Below are 15,205 nucleotides of genomic sequence, written 5' to 3' on the forward strand. Positions count from 1 at the left end.
CCTGAGATCACCCAGTGCTACCTCCTCATTTTACAAATAAGGAAACTGTAGCACTGAGAGAAGGAAGATGACACAGCAGGCAGGTGGCAAAGGTAGGACGCTTCCTGACTTCCTAATCCGGTGCTTCTCCTTTTCTCTCTATTGAAACATACCACCCCACCTGGAAATACTACACCAGTCACGGGGCTGGATATGGAGTAAAAGTCAGTGATACTGTTATAGAAGCTAATACAGAAGATGTTCAGGGACTTGAACCTACTCTTTATGACACTTTAATGGTAAGTACATGTCATGACAAATTTGCCGCAATCTATAAAATGTCCAACACCAAGAATGAACACTCATGTAAATGGTGGACTTTGGGAGGTAATGATGTGCAGTGTAGGTCCATCAATTATAACCAAGGTACATCTTTCATGAGGGATGATGATAGTGGGGAAAATCGTATGTGTAGGGGCAAGAAGCACATGAGAAATCTCTATAATAAGGTAGATATTATTATCATTATACCCATTTTGCAGATGACAAAATTAAGGCATAGGGAGGTTAAGCAATCTTGTGCAAGGTTGCAAAGCTACTGAGTCAGAGTCAGGCTTTGAACTCCATCAGTCTGTCCCAAGGCCCACTCTCCTGACTGTTACACTCCGCTGCCCCTGAGTCATGACACAGCTCTATCCATCATCATGTAGTCCGTACTTCAAATCATCACCTTCTCTCCCCAGTATGAAATAATGTGACTTTGTTATCATCCTAACAGTGTGTGCCCTGTGACATAATGTTAAGGAAGCAGCTTTAGCTGCATTATTTTTTAACTTCTAACACAAATAATTTTGAAAGTTAAGAACTTTTTGGCTACTGGATTCCTATTTTATCTTACTGGCACTCTATTTAAACAGCTTAGATTCTCTCTTTTTTTTTTTTTTTTTTTTGACAGGCAGAGTGGACAGTGAGAGAGAGAGACAGAGAGAAAGGTCTTCCTTTGACGTTGGTTCACTCTCCAATGGCCACCGCGGCCGGCGCACTGCGGCCGGCGCACCGCGCTGATCCGATGGCAGGAGCCAGGTGCTTCTCCTGGTCTCCCATGGGGTGCAGGGCCCAAGCACTTGGGCCATCCTCCTCTGCACTCCCGGGCCACAGCAGAGAGCTGCTTGGAAGAGGAGCAACTGGGACAGAATCGGTGCCCCGACCGGGACTAGCACCCGGTGTGCTGGCGCCGCAAGGTGGAGGATTAGCCTAGTGAGCCGCAGCGCTGGCCTTAAACAGCTTAGATTCTAAAAGGACTCTTTCCTTAGCCACTACAGCAGCTGTTTCTTCTCACTTTTAATTTGCTCTGTGGTTTTAGATAGTCTCATTAACAGGTTGGGTCAATGCAGGCTGGGCTATAACATAATTAGTTTAACCAGGCAAGTAATCAAACCAGAAGGTGAAAGCAGGCCTGATCTTCACTTACATATACAGACTAAATATAGAGGCTATCAGTTCTGTCACCCTTAAGATGCAGGCACTAAGGTACAAAAATCTATTCTTCTGCTTCATTTCAAGGTTCTCCAAGAACACTGAAACTCTGGTCACTGAACTTTGTAACAACTAATGAGCTAGACACAATTATGTGATAGCATTCTATGGGGCCCAGTGACTTAAGGGCATGGTTTCTAGAAGTATGCTGTCAAAACTGAGCAAATTTTTGAGCAGACAATATAGTTGAAGAGCTCAGCCTCCAGCACAAAGACAGCACTGTTTCTCTAAGCACCATCCCTCTTTACCAAAAGAGGACAAGCAGTGACCATGTCTCAAGATCCCCTCACAGCTGAATAAAGCACAAAAAGGGTGTAGGTTAAAGTAACATTTTATAAACAGAATTGTACTTTTAATGCTACTTTGTAAAGGGATCACAACATACATCTTGTCATTAAGTTAAAATCTGTCCTCTATCTTTTTTATAAGCTAATTTTTATGCTGAGTAAAACTGCAACTCTGAGTCCTCAATATAACTAAAATTTCAAATATTTCTGAACACATATACTGTGTTAATTAGAATCACCTACTTATTCTCACTATTTTCATTAAGAACAGTATCATGAGATCTTATTTGGGATCTATTTTAGTTAAAAAGCTTTCTACCCCTTTGACAAGCAAATCACTATTCAAAACACTCCTCCCAAGTAGCCCCTTCCATAGGAAGCTCTGCTAACTGTCCAAATAGGGCCTTCACTCTCCTTTGTGCCTCCACCACCTCCTGCAGTGTCCCAGGCCCCGTCTACACCTTAGGGGCTTTACTTCTTTATCCTCTGCTTCTGCGCAGACTGCAAGATGCTGAAGGGCAGGACCAAGACTTACACATTATGCCACATGGCAGTCTCTTGGCACAGTGAGTACTTGGCAGTCCTACTGAACAGATGGGTAACTACTAGATACACCTGAAGAACCACAACACAGTCATGGCTTGGCCTCAGTAGTTACCAGTAAGCTTCCATAAGCCAATGAGCTAGAGAAAATGGAGGAGGAAGACGATCTGGGTTTGAGTCTAGGAAAGTCACAACCTCCATGAAAATCAGTTTCCTTATCTGCAAACCAAGGATAATAAAATTTAAGCCTCACAAAGGTGGCTAATGGAAGTGAGGCATTTTGTAAATAATCAAGCAATATACTGTTGCTATTGTCTTTAGTATACCACACATTATGTGTTTTTTTTGTTTGTTTGTTTGTTTGTTTTTAAACTTTTATTTAGTGAACATAAATTTCCAAAGTACAGCTTATGGATTACAATGGCTTCCCCCCGCCCATAACTTCCCTCCCACCCACAACCCTCCCCTTTCCCGCTCCCTCTCCCTTTCCATTCACATCAAGATTCATTTTCAACATTATGTTTTAAATATATTTAACATAAAATACATTGTTTTACATAATTTCAAACAAAACAGTTAACAATGAGTGACATGGAAAATAAAGTTAAACACCACTTCTGCTAGTCATTCTAATCATCTAAGTTTTGTATGGGGCAAAGTGAGAGCTCTGGACTCAGGGCATCCCTAACACTGTCACCAAAGCTTCTCTACAGCATGGGATCAGAACAACTCTTTCATCACTCTGCTGGATTTTGGAGGCCCAAATGAGAAATAGGAAGTGAAGATAGACTGGAGGGTATAATATAAACTGTTCTTTTCTTTCACAATCTTTGAGGAACTCTTACCTTAAGATATCCTCCAGCAGAGACAAGCATTTTGCTATCTGGAGAAAAGCAAAGATCAGTCACCCAGCCTCCGTGGGTGGCAGCTCCCTCTTCTACCGAAATGGGCGCAAACAGATGAAGCAGCTCTCCATTGGAGACATTCCATACCTGCATCAAAATGACATAATTCATTAAGAAGGTTAGAAGCTTCCTAGTGTGAACTACATAAACATACCTTCTGGGAAATATTTAGAAATCTTTTTTTTTAAAGATTTTTTACTTATTTATTTGACAGGCAGAGTTACAGACAGAGAGAGGTCTTCCATGCATTGGTTCATTCCCCAAATGGCCAACAGCTGGAGCTGGGCCGATCCAACAAAGCCAGGAGCTTCTTTCATGTTTCCCACGTGGGTGCAGGAACCCAAGCACCTGGGCCATCTTCCGCTGCTTTCCCAGGCCACAACAGAGAGCTGGGTCTGAAGAGGAGCAACTGGGACACTAACTGGAGCCCATATGGAATGCCGGCGCTGCAGGCAGAGGCTTAACCTACTGTGCCACGGCACTGGCCCCAGAAATCTTTCTTAAAAAACAGAGGCCACTGGCCTTGTGGCATAGCAGGTAAAACTGCCACCTGTGATGCAATATCCCATAAGGGCGCCAGTTGGTATACAAGCTGCTCTTCTTCCCATCCAGCTCCCTCTAATAGCTTGGGAAAGTGAAGAAGACAGGCAAGTGCTTGGGCCCTTGCACCCATGTGGGAAACCCAGATGAAACTCCTTGCTCCTGGTTTCATCCTGGCCCAGCCCTGGCCATTGTGGCCATTTGAAGAGTGAATCAGCAGATGGAAAATCTCTCTCTCCCTTTCTGTCTCTGTAACTCTAACTTTCAAATAAATAAATGTGTAAAAAATAAAACAAAAAAAGAGCTAGAGCGATTGATTAGAATACTTTTTGCATTTACTCAGAATTATGGGAGAAGTAAGGAATAAACATAGAAGGCCTAAACAGGAACTATCACCAAAAGCGGCAGGGGAGGGGAAGTGGCACAAAGAATTCTAGTCCCAGGACTAACACCATGAATGCTGACAGAGTAAGGTGCTGTGTGTGTGTGTGTGAATGTGTTTCATGTATGAAGATTATTTTATGAGACTTTAAAACAACCAAATAATTTACAGATACTAATATTTCCAGTGACATTTAATATGATCAGTACTCTAAGAAATGCACATCATGGTAAAAAAAGAAAAAAAGAAATAGAGGGACAGTCAGCCTAATAGTTAAGAAATCCTGGAGTGCCTGGCTTGGACACCTGGCTCTAGTTACTGACTCCAGCTTTCTGCTAACATAGACAATGGGAAGCAGCAGTGATGGTTCAATTAATTTGGCGCCTCTCATTCACATGAGACCTGGACTGAGCCCCAGCTCCTAGCTTCAGTTGGGGAACAGCCCAACCACTGCAGACATTTGGAAAATGAACTACCAGACTCTCTCTCTCAAATAATTTTTTAAAAATTTTTAAAGAAAAAAAAGAGGCATAAACAACAAAAGAAAATAATCAGAATCATCATTTCCAAATGTCTCCCAAGAAAATCCGAGAGAACCAAATGGAAAAAAAAAAACCCAGCTCATATACTGGTTAACAAAGCAGCCATCCCAGTGCCCAACCTTTTCCCACTCAACTTCCAACTCTCCTAACACCACAAAGTCCACTGACTGCTTCTCCTTGATTTCTGAGCTTTCGGCATACAGTACTATCCATATCGCAAGGTATTTCCAGACACAAAGACAACAGCATTCCATGCACTGAGGGTAACAAGAGTGGACCCTATCTCAACAGAGCCCTTTTGTGTGTGAGGCTCTGTACTGTTTAATTAACAAAGGCCGACAGCCCAAAGAGGACCTCAACAAATTACACTGTAAAGGGTGACTAACGGGTATAGTGTAAAAGAGATTTTTTTCTTTCAGCACTGAAAACAGCACAATTTACAATTAATTTAAAACCTAGACAATCATTTACAAAATTATTTTCCTCAAATTCTGCCACTAAAAACCACCTTTGGTTGAAGTCCAAGAATTAAGATGAATCATTCTCAAACTAACAGCAGACAATTCAACTGCAAGTAACTAGCGCATTTGCCTCCTCACACATACAGGAAATGCCTCAGTCTAACTCTAAAACAAAATCTTTTCTGCAGTCAGGTATGGCTGTGAATACAATGTGCATAAGAAAACAAGCACACCTCAAGTAACCAGAAGCCCAGGCCCATGAACAAAGGTCCCCAGTGTGGTGAAGAGTATTTGTCCATGCTCCCAAAGCACAGTACTCTCATGTCAGCAAAACACCTACCCTGATCTCTCCGTTGTCATCTCCTGTCGCCAGCAGGGAACTGTCCACAGAAAAGGCAGAACAGCGGACGCAGCCATTGTGGCCCCTCAACTCATGAAGAGGGGAAAGGAGTTCAAAAGTCCAAATCTGGAAAGCAATTATGATTGTTTAGCAATGGAAAACACCCTCAAAATAAGCATCTGCAAACCCTGCCTTCAGTGCTACTTAGCCATGGACTCAATCACATGGAAGTTCTAACTCTGAAGGTTCATACACTTTCATGAGATGTCCAAATTCCAACTTGTAACCTTGTTAATTTTTCTAAGTTTCCCATTAACTACTCAAGTTAATGCCTGAGAAAGCAGCAGAAGATGGCCCAAGTGTTTGGGGCCCTGCCACCCATGTGGGAGACCTGGAAGAAACTACTGCCTCCTGGCTTCAGCCTATCCCAGCCCCAGCTGTTGCAGCCATCTGGGGAGTGAACCAGTGAAGAGAAGACCTCTTTCTCTGTTTCTCCCTCTCTCTTTGCAACTCTGCCTTTCAAATAAATAAATAAAATTTTTAAAAAGAAAAAAAAAAAAAGATTGATTCAAGGAGGCACAGCTCAAAGGAAGGATGTGAGGACAGTCCACCAGTGAAGAAGGAAGAGAGTGTGGTCTTCAGGGTGGGGACAAGGAGAAGTCTCATCTAAGAGACACTGAGGAGTAATGAACAGAGCATGAAAGACAGAATAATGTCCCTGACAATTGCAAGGTCTGTAGTTTGGAAAACTTGACAGATGGTGATGCCATTAACAAAGGTGGATAAAAAAGAAGAGAATGGTGGAGGATGGCCCAAGTCCTTGGGCCCTGAACCCCATAGGAGACCAGGAGAAGCACCTGGCTCCTGCCATCAGATCGGCGCGGTGCGCTGGCCGCAGCGCGCCTACTGCGGCGGCCATTGGAGGGTGAACCAACAGCAAAGAAAGACCTTTCTCTCTCTCTCTCACTGTCCACTCTGCCTGTCAAAAAAATTTAAAAAAAAAAAAAAGAAAAAAAAGAAGAGAATGGAGTACTCAATGTTAACTAACCAGCACAGTCACTAGAATGTGATATTTATAAGCACCAACATACAACTGTATAGAAATTCCCTGTGGATGTTTAATTAATTACAAAATTTCTTCCAGTGATTTTAATTATCTATAATATGCAGTAGAGACTCCATTTGGTTAGTCATAGGCAAAAAATTAATCCATACAGAGAAATCAGAAATCCTCAATGTCATTCATTTAATCTATTTGACCCCAAGTGAATGCCAGTGAACATCCACCAAATGCTCACAAAATACACAGACATGCAGAAACTGTTACTATTCTGTTTGGTACATTATTTGAATTCATAATATATAACCAATACTAAGTTACAGACATTTCAATTGACTGACCTACCTTTGCAGTCTTATCAGCTGAGGTAGATGAAAACTTGGTAGCATCAGGAGAAATATCACAAGAAAGTACAGTAGCCTGGTGACAGGCAAAGTCTTTTTCTATTCTTCCAGTAATAATATTCCATACCTTAAAAAAAAAACTTTAGAAGTTGACATTTTTTAATGTATTCTAGTGAAATGCACATTTTGAGATTCAATGCTTGTTTACAGCCCTTGTCTCTTCCATTGAAGAACAGTGTTTTGTTTCTTAATACTATTTGTTGGACTCTTACTTAGTATAGGGTTAACTATATGATCATTAAGTAAACTGAAAATAGATCTTTGAAAAAATTAAGAGTAAGAATGGAAGAGGGAAGAAGAAGAAGGGTTGGAGCGTAGGCAGGAGGGAGGGTAAGGATGGGAAGTATTACTATGTTCCTAAATCTTTATATATGAAATTCATATAACTTAAATAAATTTTGTCTAAAATTCTGAAATAAAAAAGTTGACATTTTTAAGTATAGTTCATATAAAAGAGTATAATCAGTTATAAAAAAAATCTGTAAAACAAGGGCTTTAGCACACTGGCTGTTTTGTTCTCTTTAAGTATCCTTTAGTGTAAATGCTCATAAACACAGAACAGTCATAGGAGACCACAGTAAACAGAAAACAGGAATGAAAAATTAAAAGATTTAAATCCAGGTAATCACTAACATCCATGTACTTTTGGTTGCCACAATATAATTATTACAATATCAGAATACTTTTAACAAAATAAATCTGAGCTTCAAATTACCTTAACTGTTCCATCAAATGACCAAGAAAGTAGTCTTGAATTTTTCAAGAGCCTAAAATCTGTCACAGTTTCCTGATGGGCTTGAAGGAAGACATATTCATCTGTCTGCCAATTCCATACCTGAATGTCAAAGAAATAAATCTGTTATAGTCCTCCCCAAGTAACATACCAATGGGAGCCTGGGAAAGTGTGGACTGTCTCATCTGAGGTCTTTTATCCACATGGCATTTCAGAAAAACAACGATGCATGACAAGGAAGTGTATGGTGTCTACAATTTATAAACAGAAAAGCTGGGGATAATTAACTTGACTAAAAGGGCAAAGTAAAATATTTTTCTTTCTAAATAAAATTTGTTTTTTCAATTGCTTAGAGAACAGTTAATTAGCAGAAGATCGGGAAAGCAACAATATATGCCCATGAGGTCACCATTTGATTAAATTTTCCAGAGAAAATTATCCAAATCCCAAATCACAGATTTCTGAACCTTCAAGCTGGATAAGTCTGCAGATTCTGGCTCCAACAAAGCCAGCCCTATTGCCTGGGAAGGTCAGCTGACCAAAGCAGTTTAAAATCAGGTCATTTTCAAACTTCAGAGATATTAGCTACCTGCTTAAAGCAGTCCTCAAAATGACAGAAGAGAGAGAGCATTCATTCTCATATGGGGCTTTAGGACACCAGTAGAGGCAGGAGACTGAAATAATGAGTAACTGGCACAAAATAGCACACAAGCATATCTGAGACACATGAGTGAACAGAAATCACTTCAATGCCAAGTCCATTTAAAGAATTTCTCTTAATTACTACATTAAAGCGTTTGTAATTAGTCTTACTAATTCTTGACTTCAAATTAACTTATTTACCAACTATTTAGCACCAATATGTAAGACAAATGTGGATCAAACAAAAATCTAGCATGAGAAACCCTAAGAATCTAGCAAAGAAAATGTGTACCATTAAAAAAAATCTATAATAGAAGATATTAATAACAGAGATAAAATTTGGAGGAACTCAAAAAAGCAATTCCTCAGGGAAGATTTGGTGGAGACGGCGCATTTAGAGTACTTGAAAAATGGGTTGGAAGTATGATTCATAAACCAAGAAGGGCAACTCAAACAAAGGTAATCAACGCTGGGGTTAAAGTACAAGATAGGAAAATGTGAAAAGACAATAGGCACCTAGCTCAGGGTTCAACCTAACTGAAGCACAGGATATGCAGAAGTAACAGTAGAGCAAAAAGGCTCAGAAGGTATTTAGAGAAACTCCCCAAAGGGCCCAAAGGCAGTCTCCAAAAAAATAAAGACATAGAAAAGTGAGCCCCTACCAAAGGTATGCAAATCAGTGATATTCTGGGTCTAGTTTCTGATTGGTGAAGATTAAACAGTAGAAACGTCTTTAAGCCTTCTCCTACTAGGCTCCTGCAAAATTGTACAAGAATGACATCTTTTATTACCCTTTCTTTACTCTTTATCCAATGCATTTAGCAGTCACTCTCCCCAACACGGCAAAGCTCTCAGATCTCTCCTTATCTTCTGAGTGCTCACTCACAGAGGCAGGACATCAGAAGCACACTATCATATATGCAAGCAAGGAGATTTTAGAAAATTGGAAGTGAGAGTAATTCTAAAGAGAATGTATTAGAATTCTGAGTATTTTAAAAACCCAATGATAAATGCTGAGGGAAGGGAGGGACAGAGGCTTTTCTGGCTTTCCAAATCATACCAGAAAATCTGTGTGATTAAGCCATAACACACCCTAGACCACTTCTACCAGGAACTTTTTTTTTTTTTTGACAGGCAGAGTGGACAGTGAGAGAGAGACAGAAAGAAAGGTCTTCCTTTTGCCATTGGTTCATCCTCCAATGGCCGCCGCGGCTGGCGCACCGCCCTGATCCGAAGGCAGGAGCCAGGTGCTTCTCCTGGTCTCACATGGGGTGCAGGGCCCAAGCACTTGGGCCATCCTCCTCTGCACTCCCGGGCCACAGCAGAGAGCTGGCCTGGAAGAGGGGCAACCGGGACAGAATCCGGCACCCCGACCGGGAGTAGAACCTGGTATGCCAGCGCCGCAAGGCGGAGGATTAGCCTGTTGAGCCACGGCGCCGGCCATCCACCAGAACTTTCTAGCTCCCTTCTCCCATCTTCCAGGATTTACTGGGCTAGAGAATCAGTGGCTACTCTTGACAACTTTTCCTGGTTGACAGACATTGCCAACCCTAGCTGTGTTCAATTCAGTGTTCATTCTTACTGCTGCCCTACATATCAAGAAGACAGCTTTTGTGAACAAATGTAACAAAGAATTTGACAATCAGTAAAGGATATTAAGAACGGCCTTCACAGCTTTTGTTACAGAAGCTTTCCAATAAGGCAATGAGAGTGATGCTTTTGTTGTTGGCCTCAAATATACTGTGTTAATTGAATCACTTTTAGATAACAGCTAAACTTTCAACTGCATTCACTAAATATGAAGTTGAGTTTGGGAATACATTTACCATTTTTTTTTTGCAATAGACATTTTTGCAATTATATATATATATATATATATTCTGTACACATTTTTCAGTTATATAAAGAGGATTTAAATTTTTTAAAGAAATTTCTTAGGCCTGTAAGAATCAATAAAGCCTTATATATTGGCTCAGGTGAACATAATACTTGTGCTTTATTTACCTGAAGGTAAAGGATCAAAAACTACCAAGGGAGACCTCAATTTTCATAACTCAAAAAGTGCTTTAATTTTGACAATACCTTCAGTTCAACAAAGATTTACTGATCATACAAGGCACTGAGGATACAAAATGATTAAAACAAATTTCCATTTAGTCATTTATTAAAAACATTAAAAGGGTCAGCATGGAGAGTAAAGCCACTGAATGTGATGCTGACATCCCATACAGTCACAAGTTCGTGTCTCGGCTGCTCCACTTCAGCTCCAGCTCCCTGCTAATGGCATGGGAAAAGCAGCAGAGGATGGCTCAGATGTTTGACATCCTGCCACCTACATGGTAGACTCAGGTGAAGCTCCTGACGTTAGCCAGGCTCAGCTCTGGCTGGTGTAGCCACTTGGGGAGTGAACCAGATGGAAGATCTGTCTGTCTGTCTCTCCTCCTTTATCTATAACTCTGACTTTCAAATAAATAAATCTTTTTTTAAAAAATTAAAAAACCGAAACAAAATCCAACCAGTCACTTCTTGGATATATTATTCAAGAGTTGCATTATATCAATGTGTACTCATTAAAACATTGTAAATGTAAAAAATATTGGCCAGCGCCACAGCTCACTAGGCTAATCCTCCACCTGCGGCACCGGCACTCCGGGTTCTAGTCCCCATCAGGGTGCCGGTTCTGTCCCGGTTGCTCCTCTTCCAGTCCAGCTCTCTGCTGTGGCCCGGGAGGGCAGTGGAGGATGGCCTAAGTCCTTGGGCCCTGCACCCGCATGGGAGACCAGGAGGAAGCACCTGGCTCCTGGCTTCAGATCAGCACAGCGAGCCGGCCGTAGCGGCCATTTTGGGGGTGAACCAACAGAAAAAAGGAAGACCTTTCTCTCTGTCTCTCTCACTGTCTAACTCTGCTTGTCAAAAAAAATATATATTGAGCAGAACACAGAAAATAGAATGAAAAACAACTTAATTTATACTTTTAAAAATGGATTTTTATTCTAAAATTATTTCTAGAAATTATTTCTTCCTCCATCTGAGAATATTTGAAATCTTCAAGCAGGTCATAAAATCTTATGAATTTAAGTTTTTGATAGAAAGACTATATGGGGGCCGGTGCTGTGGCGCAGCAGGTTAAAGCCCTGGCCTGAAGCGCCAGCATCCCATAAGGGCGTCAGTTCTAGTCCCGGCTGCTCCTCTTCTGATCCAGCTCTCTGCCGTGGCCTGGGAAAGCAGTAAAAGATGACCCAGGTCCTTGGGCCCCTGCACCCATGTGGGAGACCTGGAGGAAGCTCCCAGCTCCTGGCTTCGGATCAGCTCAGCTCTGGCTGTTGCGGCCATCTGGGGAGTGAACCAGAGGATGGAAGACATCTTTCTCTGTCTCTACATATCTCTGTAACTCTTTCAAATAAATAAAATAAATCTTTTAAAAAAAAAAAGAAAGAAAGATTATATGGTATACAACATCTCAACAGAATTTCAGCAGATACAGATTAGTCTCACTCATTTCAAAGACATCTGGATAGGAAGACATGTGGCTATTACACTGAGTTTAATGAAGTACTATTATGGAAGCCCATAATAAATAAGTTCTGCACTGAAGGCAATTTTTTTTTAAGATTTATTTATTTATTTTGAGAGACAGAGTTACACAGAGAGAGAATGAGAGGCAGAGAGTGGTCTTCCATCCGCAGGTTCACTCCCCAATTAGCCGCAACAGCCAGAGCTGTGCTGATATCCAAAGCTAGGAGACAGGAGCTTCTTCCGGGCCTCCCATGTGGGTGCAGGGGCCCAAAGACTTGAGCCATCTTCATCTGCCTTCCCAGGCCATAGCAGAGAGCTGGATGGGAAGTGAAGGTGCCAGGACTTGAACTGACGCCCATATAGGATGCCAGCACTGTAGGCAGCAGCTTCATCTGCTAGGCCATAGCACTGGCCCCGCCAAATTTTATTCCAAACATATACCTTTCACAGGACCCACAAAGAGATAACATAAAGAGATATTTTTTTCTAAAACAGTATGTAATAGCACAATTAATTATTGTCACTAGAAGAAAGATCTACACTAAATAAAAGAATATCCTAACATCTGTTGAAGATACACATTTATCTTCTCTTCTGAAACTACTAAAATGGCAGGTCAAGAGAATGGGAGAGGGTTATGGGGGGGGAAACCGCTATAATCCAAAAGTTGTACTTTTGAAATTTATATTTATTAAATAAAGTTTTTAAAAAAAACATGGGAGAGGAGATAACAGCAAAATGTTGGGAGCTAGGAAGCAGGAGAATGGTAACTGACTCACAGAACCAAGAAAACAGAATCTAAAAGCGTTAAAGAAAGTCAAAAGCAACAAAATTGAGAGAAAAAACTCCCAAAACACTCATAAATTGGACATACTAAGAATATCCAAAAGTGAGAATGAAGGGGACCTAAGAAAGTATTAGGGATTATAGGAAAACAGCAGCAGTACAGGTACATTTTAATTTCCCTAAAGCTCTCCATTAAAAATAGACAAAGCAAATAGAATAGCTAAACCAAAAATTCACAAACATGTCCAACAAGATCATGTTACGGGACAAAGTATTCCCATAAATCCCCAATACAAGTGGATGGGAACAGAAAACTGGTAACAGCAAGTGTTTGGTAAGAAGCAGAGAATCCCCAAACAGCCGACAGGCATTCACTGGACAGTGCAGTGGACCAAGTAGAAAAGAACAGCAGAAATTGAGTGCCAGAAGACTGCTGCACAATCCAGAGGACTCTGTACATTATCAGAATTAACTAAGAGAATTCACTGTACAAGAGAAGAAATCAGTGAGAATAGCATCTAAATGTAAACCAGCAATGATGGCAACAAAGGAAAGAGAAGATCCAATAAATGATGGTGCAGATACCTCACCAAACAAGATGAGGTTTTTAATGCTTTATAAAAACAATAAGAGAAGGAGCTATGGAGCTGTGAAGCTAGAAATGACGGACATCCTCACTCCTGCAAAGAGCTCAGGAAAATTGATTTCATGTTATAAAAAAACACAGAAAGAAAAGAATCATAAAATCATCACAAAATCCCAAAGTTAACTATGAGAAAATGAAAAAGGAATAAAGTACAGAACAATGCTCCTACAAACAGTGAAAGCAAACAGCAAAATTTCTGGATTAAAGAGCACCAACACAATTTACAGTAAAATTACAGTTTTGGGAACAGGAGATCAAGTGAAGATTTACATCTTAAATGTTGAGATCCAACCTCTACTCTCAGTTCTCTTCCCTCCCTTAACACTAAGAATCTGTCAGACAGATTTATCCTCCAGACAGGAGACACAATTCTCTAGGTAACTCATAGAGGTATTCTTATCTCAAACAAATTGACCCAAAGTTACACAAAATGGCTCCCTACCCAGATCACCTCTCAGAGAAGGTCTCAGTCAACATGTAGGGTTTTTTTGTTTCTTTATTTGTTTGTTTTTAATCTGACAGAGTTAGACACTGAGAGAGAGACAGAGAGAAAGGTCTTCTTTCCGTTGGTTCACCCTGCAAATGGCCGCTACGGAAGGAGCTACGCCGATCTGAAGCCAAGAGCCAGGTGCTTCCTCCTGGTCTCCCTCACAGGTGCAGGGGCCCAAGCACTTGGGCCATCCTCCACTGCCCTCCAGGGCCACAGCAGAGAGCTGGACTGGAAGAGGAACAACCGAGACTAGAACCCGGTGCCCAAATGGGATGCCGGCGCCACAGGTGGAGGATTAGCCAAGTGAGCCACGGCGCTGGCCCCCAACACACAGGGTTTTCAATCTTTTGATAACCAGGTCTGAAGTCAATGATCACTACACAGCTAAGGAGGCCTTTAAAATCAAAGGCCAAGGGCTGGCGTTGTGGCATTGTGGCATGGTGGGTAAAGCTGCCACCTGCAATGCCATATAAGAGCTGGTTCACGTCCCCACTGCTCCACTCTCAATCCAGCTCCCTACTGATGGCCTGGGAAAAGCAGAAGATGGCCTAAATGCTTGGGCCCCTGACATCCACACAGGAGACCCGGAAGAAGCTCCCGACTCCTGCTTCGGCCCAGCCGAGCCCCAGCCATGCAGCCATCCAGGGAGTGAACCAGCAGATGGAAGATTTCTCTCTCTGTCTCTACCTCTCTCTGTAACTCTTTCAAATAAATAAATAAATCTTAAAAAATAAAAGCAGTAAATAAATTTTAAAAGAATATATGATAAAGCCTTAGATTCCATATCCATAAACCTTAATTATGGCAAACTATTCTCTTTTTCATACTATGATAAACATTTCATTCCTATGATAAACATTTTATTCTTAAAAAAAAAAAAATAGGGTGGCGCTGTGGCGCAGCAGATTAACACCCTAGCCTGAAGTGCCGGCATCCCATATGGGCATGAGTTCTAGTCCCGGCTGCTCCTCTTCCAATCCAGCTCTCTGCTATCGCCTGGGAAAGCAGTAGAAGATGACCCAGGTCCTTGGGCCCCTGCACCCGCGTGGGAGACCAGGAAGAAGCTGCTGGCTCCTGGCTTCAGCCATTGTGGCCATCTGAGGAGTGAACAAGTGGATGGAAGACCTCTCTCTCTGTCTCCACCTCTCTTTGTAACTCTGTCTTTCAAAGAAATAAAATAAATCCTTAAAAAAATAATAAAAATAAAATAAAATTACTCAAGCAGATTTTCTGTTATAAAGAAAAATAGAGAAATTATATAAATGTGACCAAAAGATCATCTATTAACACAAATCTAAATACTCAGGCATTCAAATGAATGCCTTGATTTTCAAAATAAACAACTTTCTCATAGAGGGTTTTAAGTCAGAGTACCTGCCTCACCCACAGAAAAACACAAAACACAAACAAATT

The 15,205-nt window shown here is 41.2% G+C and overlaps 1 protein-coding gene across 4 annotated transcripts in view; it reads right to left on the minus strand.

Moving 5' to 3' along the window:
* Positions 1-15,205, minus strand: part of APAF1 (apoptotic peptidase activating factor 1) — a 109,859-nt gene that overhangs the window by 2,940 nt on the left and 91,714 nt on the right. For all 4 annotated transcript variants that reach the window (XM_062203074.1, XM_062203075.1, XM_062203076.1 and 1 more), the window contains 4 exons: positions 7,695-7,814; positions 6,921-7,046; positions 5,516-5,641; positions 3,191-3,337 (listed from right to left, as the gene is read on the minus strand). In XM_062203074.1, coding sequence (XP_062059058.1) covers positions 3,191-3,337; positions 5,516-5,641; positions 6,921-7,046; positions 7,695-7,814 — 519 coding nt within the window. The remainder of the gene's footprint in view (positions 1-3,190; positions 3,338-5,515; positions 5,642-6,920; positions 7,047-7,694; positions 7,815-15,205) is intronic.

Source organism: Lepus europaeus, chromosome 10 (genome assembly GCF_033115175.1).
Source record: "Lepus europaeus isolate LE1 chromosome 10, mLepTim1.pri, whole genome shotgun sequence".
Classification (NCBI taxonomy): domain Eukaryota; kingdom Metazoa; phylum Chordata; class Mammalia; order Lagomorpha; family Leporidae; genus Lepus; species Lepus europaeus.